At 50.6% G+C, this 5,187-nt stretch overlaps 1 protein-coding gene across 1 annotated transcript; it reads right to left on the bottom strand.

The window, feature by feature from the left end:
- Positions 1-367: 367 nt before the first annotated feature.
- Positions 368-4,355, bottom strand: SIX1 (SIX homeobox 1). The gene is made up of 2 exons (XM_054026693.1): positions 3,373-4,355; positions 368-1,604 (listed from the first exon to the last, which is right to left on the bottom strand). The coding sequence occupies exons 1-2, from the start codon at positions 3,930-3,932 to the stop codon at positions 1,331-1,333; spliced, it is 834 nt and encodes a 277-aa protein (XP_053882668.1). The 5' UTR covers positions 3,933-4,355; the 3' UTR covers positions 368-1,330.
- Between the last annotated feature and the right edge of the window lie 832 nt (positions 4,356-5,187).

The raw sequence follows: 5,187 nt of genomic DNA, 5'->3' as shown, positions 1-5,187 counted from the left end.
TATAAGCTAATAACGTAAGGGGTTATTTTTATTGTTGTTTTCCTTTTCTTACGATTAAATGCAGTGTGGTCCTTTCATCATGCTCTTGTCAGCAAGACTGTTAACCCTGACGGATCGAGATAACGATGAACGTGTCTGAAAACAGCTAGTGGATAAACAATGCTTCTAAAAAATAAATATTGAACAAAAAATTTTAAAAAGCAGTTATTCAGCGTGGGACCAACCTAGTGCTTTGAGATAGCCCTGTTGCCTTGTTTTTATGCCTAAAATACCCTGCAGCAAAGGAAATAGTTAAACCATTTGCAATGAAAACAGAACTAGCCTGGAAGAAGAAGACAGAACTCACTTTTTCAAATAAAATCATACTCTTTATATTCTATGAATTATTGTTATTTAATTTAGGCTTGTTTAGGTACAATAGAAAAGAAAGCTGAAAGCACATGCTAATTTTAGTAACAAATACTCCAACTTCCAGCTCTGCATCCTTTTGCAAGACAAACTCTGGCGTGAGGGCAAGGGGCAAGCTAACAAGAGTATGCAATATTGCCATGAAAGTTGTCAGGGTATAATAAGTAATATTGTTCAGAGGAAGCCGTATTTATTCTTTTTATTATTATTTTTAGTTTAAGTCACATTGATGCATTTCGAAAGTTCACCACAAAAAAAAAAAAGAAGAAGAATGTTTGCTCTATTAATGGTCATTGAAGTTCCTCTAGCTAATTGCCTCGTATTTCTGCTTTAAGACATAGGCACTGGTTTTTATTCTAATACTGCATCTTTTAAAATTTAATCTACACCGAAATCTTTTGTTAACACGAATTGTGAAAAATGTAAACTTCACTTCCCCTCCCACTTCCCTCCCAAATAAAAGGCCTTGTAGATTATCCGCCCTGGGTTCTTAAGAATTCAAATGAGAATAAATTTCCCCTACTATAGAAAGACTCTTCATCAATCTCTTTTTTTTCCCTCTCTACGTGACAGATCGGATCTTCGTCACTTTGTTTCGAACTGAATCGAATCCGGTTATTTTGTAATTCCTGCTGGTAAAAAAAATTAATTGAATTCGAAGGAACATCGTGAGAGAAAAATCTCAGGGAACCGCCGTTTTCTTCATTTGGCTGCTTGGAGAAAAAGAATGGGAAAGCTGTAAGCGCGTTAGATAGGAGAGGAGAGGAGGCTTCTTGGGAGCGATTTAAAAGAGAGTTTAAAGTCGTGTTAAGAATCACCAGATAAGCTGTAAAATCGTGTCCTGTCCTCTATTTACAATCGAGTGTCTTATCGCCGCGGTAAACCTCCGTTTCCATTGTTTTAACGGCTGCTTGCTCCTGTTTTAGGAGCCGAGGTCTACCAAGCTCGAGGTGAGGGGTCCTAGCAGGGAGTCCTGAAGGCTGTGGCTGGTCTGAGAGGCAGTTAAGCCGGTCAGGGAATAGTTGGAGCTCCTGGCATGGCTGAGGTTTCCCTGTAATAGAAGGACTGAGTTCTGATCTGGACTTTGTGGGGGAGAGAATTCTTCTTCGGAGCTGGACATAAGCGGTTTGCCCCCATCCAGGGGAGAGAGCTGGTTGGGTTTGTTGGTGGACGTGTTGTTGTTTTCAGTGTTCTCCCTAAGAAAAAGAGAATGCATCCTGTTTGTTACAAAGCAGGGACATCTCTACTTATCAACTTAAAGCGAGACTCCATTTATATTCTGCTCAAAAGAGGCATGAAAAAAATCAGTGGATGTGCCCTTTCTTTCGGCGTGCCATGCCTCGAGGGAAACTAGCAATTCATCATCAATGTATCAGCGTAGCGCGTTCCCCAAACTACAGAGAAACTACTATCAAATCCCCTCTAGTAAACGACCGTGTCTCATTGTGCGGGCGTTACCTCGCAACAAACAACTGTTTTGAACAAAACCTATTCACAAATAAATAAATAAAACCCTACCCCGATATTCAAAAACACCAAGAGAAGCGTTTGCTTTTTTAATCCCGGATTCATCGCGGGAGCTGCCGTGTTGGGCCTATCTAGACAGCTCTTGTCACTGATGTGCATGTTCACTTAGGTGAGGACAAGGGCTTTTTAAAATTAAAAACGGCTCTTAGCGTGGCTGGTCAAATATTTCGAAAGCCTTCTAAACCCGCTGGTGCTAAAGCGGATTTGGGATTGAACCAAGCAGGCAGGTAGAGAGATTAGTGCGGGAGCAGGACGCTCACCCGTCTCCTTCTGCTAGAAGGGAGGGAGCCAGAGGCCTGGTTTCATAACATGCTCCTTGCTGGAACTGAAATCCGTCTGGAACCGCAGGCGTGGTTCCGAGCCGATTCACACAGAGCTCGGTGAACCCCCTTCCCTCCCAAGGAGGTCCTCGAGCTTCTGTTACCCCCCCCCCCCCCGCCCCCCAGATCTATGTGTGCGGTTGAAAGTGTCTCAGCCCTGACTCACTCCTGGTTAATTTCATAAACTCTGGGCTGCAACCTCTGGGATTTCTCGTTCTCTTCCGGACCCCGAGCTGCACTCCCCAGCCACAGTGCAACCCCAAGGCCCGAGAGACGAGGGGATGAATAAACGGTAGAGAATCAAACGCTCTCTCCTTAATGCCTCGCTCTTATTTATTTACCTCCCTGGTTGTTCTGCCTGCCACAAACTTCCCTGAGTCCCATTCCGCCGCTCAGGCGGTAAGGGATGAAACAAAAGGCAAGAGTGACATAGCTGTCTCCAGAAGTCAGCTAGAAGTGTATTTAACCATTGGCGTCAGTCAGGTGGGGCTGGGGAGAAGCCGAATAGGTCCGGATGCGAGGAGGGCGAGCGATGATTTTTCAGAGGGCGTCTCATTGCCTTCTAAAAATCGCGTCCCAGCCTTCTGCGCGAAAAATACGGAACCCGTTTTTCTCCTGCCTGTAATTTCAAGGGGAAATGAAACCCAGCTTTTGCTTTTAAAAAGTGACTCCAAGGGAGTGATCTGGCGGGTTAGCCCGCAGCCTAGGCGAGTTTATTCTTCCCCGAACATTGTTCTCAATGCCGGAGGCACAAGATCCCCAGCCTCCACTCACCCTCCTGCAGTAAAAATACCCCCCACCGCCGCCTGGAGCTTTGCGGGGTGACGGGGCAGGATAGACGGAGCTTTGCGGGGTGCCGGTGCAGGATCCCCAATGGGGATCACGATTTCGGCTATTCACTCGCGCTATAAGCGGGCTGACACAGACACCCCAACTTCCGCCCGCCTGTCCCCCCCATAAAAACCCCTGCGACTAATTCTCGTTCATCAGCTAAATCCAAGTGCGGGAGCGTTCTGGCTGGCTCCCCCCGCACAGATCCACGCGGCCCCAACCTGCCCTACAAAGCGCACGGCAGGAGAGTAAAAAAAAAAAGAGAGAGAAACGCCGGGGCAAGTACCTTTCCTTCGCCTCTGCTGCTCTGTCCCGCTGCCTCCTGTTTTTAAACCAGTTGCTGACCTGGGTGGTGGTGAGGCCGGTGGCCTCGGCCAGCTCCCTTTTCTCCCGGGGCGAGGGGTAGGGGTTGTGTGCGTACCACTCCCTCAGCACGCCCCGGGACTTCTCCTTGAAGCAGTAGCTGGTCTCCTCGCCATCCCAGATGGTCCTGGGCAGGGGGAATTTTCGGCGCACCCGGTACTTGCCCACGGCGCCCAGGGGTCTGCCCCGCAGCTTCTCGGCTTCCACGTAGTGCGCCTTGAGCCAGAGCTGCTGCAGCTTGGGGTGGTTGTGGGGCGAGAACTGGTGGCTCTCCAGGATCTTGTAGAGCTCGCGGAAGTTGCCCCGGTGGAAGGCCACCACCGCCTTGGCTTTGAGGACGCTCTCGTTCTTGTGCAGGTGGTCGCAGGCCGGCAGGGACCAGAGGAACCGGCCCAGCCGCTCCAGGTTCCCCCCTTGCTGGAGCACCTCGCACACGCAGGCCACTTGCTCCTGCGTGAAGCCGAAGGACGGCAGCATGGACATGGCTGGGGCTCGGCCGAAGGTCCCGGCTGGGGAGCAGAGGCGGCGGGACGGCTCCCTCCGGAGCGGCCACCAGGTGAGAAGCCGGCGCGAGGCCGGGCGCTCCCAGGTGCGGCGGCGGCGCGGCGGGGGGCGCGCGGAGCCCCGGCCTGGGCGCGAGCGGGGGGTGGGATGCTCGGATTGTTGCTGGGGGAACTTTGTGGCTAGTCCACCGCAGCCAGGCTTAAAGCGCCCGAGCGGCCGGGCCGCGCTGATTGGACGCCCCCGCGCGCCTATCGGAGGCTCTGCCAGAGGCGCGCGGCCTGCAAGGCAGCCGGGCTGAGCCGGGGAGGCCGGGCCCGCGAGCCGAGCTGCTGCTGCTGCCGCCGCCGCCGCTGCTGTCTGATGAGTGAGTGGCTGAGCGTGTGGGAGAGAGCCCGGGAGGGGAGCCGCGCGCCGTCCCGGGAGGGGAGACACGTCAGGGCCCTGCAACATGAGCCCCGTCTCAAGTGTCACCTAAGGGGAGCGGGGGCTCATCTCTGCACAAATCAATTATTACAGCCCTTAAAAAAAGTCCCCTCCCCCACCTCCTGGTCCCTCTCAGCTCTGCTCCTTCCATGTGAGCTCATATTTAATTACCTTAATGTTGGGAATGAATAAATAACGGCTTGATGAATAGCTTCTGGAGCATGATAAATAATAAAGGAGAGCCATAACTTTGGGTGGGAGGACAGGAGGGCTGGATGGGAGGTGGGGGTGTGTGTGAAGGGGTGGGGGTTGGAAGCATTTCCAAGGCCCTCATTCAAAGTGTCTTCGCCATGAATTGCGTTGCAGGCAGGCACTGGCAAAACGGAAAGCGCTGCTTTTTGGGGGGAGGAGGAGAGGGGCAAAGCGTTTAGACAGAAGCAGATCTGAGTTCGAATTAGTCAAACACAATAATCCATCTAACAACGGTGTAGTTGTGATTTGGACCTAGCCCCCAAGTATAGGATGCTGTGGAAGAAGAAGAAGTAAAGAAGCATCACTTTTTGTTATTGTGTCTTCGGCGTGGAGTAATGAATTTGCGTCCCCAAGTTTAGTAGAAATTAAAGGAGTTTCTGAAATAGTCATCTTCTTTTGTGTGTGTGCACGCAGAGTATTTTGTACAAACAAACGGCGCTGTAATTATCCTAATCCTCATTTGCACACCTTGTTCAAAAGCAGGTATTATTCAAAAAAGATTTTGAAAACAATTAGCCTCCCTAAACAAAGATAATCTATTGTCAGTAGCAGGGGACAG

The sequence above is a fragment of the Malaclemys terrapin genome, chromosome 4, assembly GCF_027887155.1.
Source record: "Malaclemys terrapin pileata isolate rMalTer1 chromosome 4, rMalTer1.hap1, whole genome shotgun sequence".
NCBI classification, from domain to species: Eukaryota; Metazoa; Chordata; order Testudines; family Emydidae; genus Malaclemys; species Malaclemys terrapin.
This window is presented reverse-complemented; position numbering and strand designations above follow the sequence as displayed.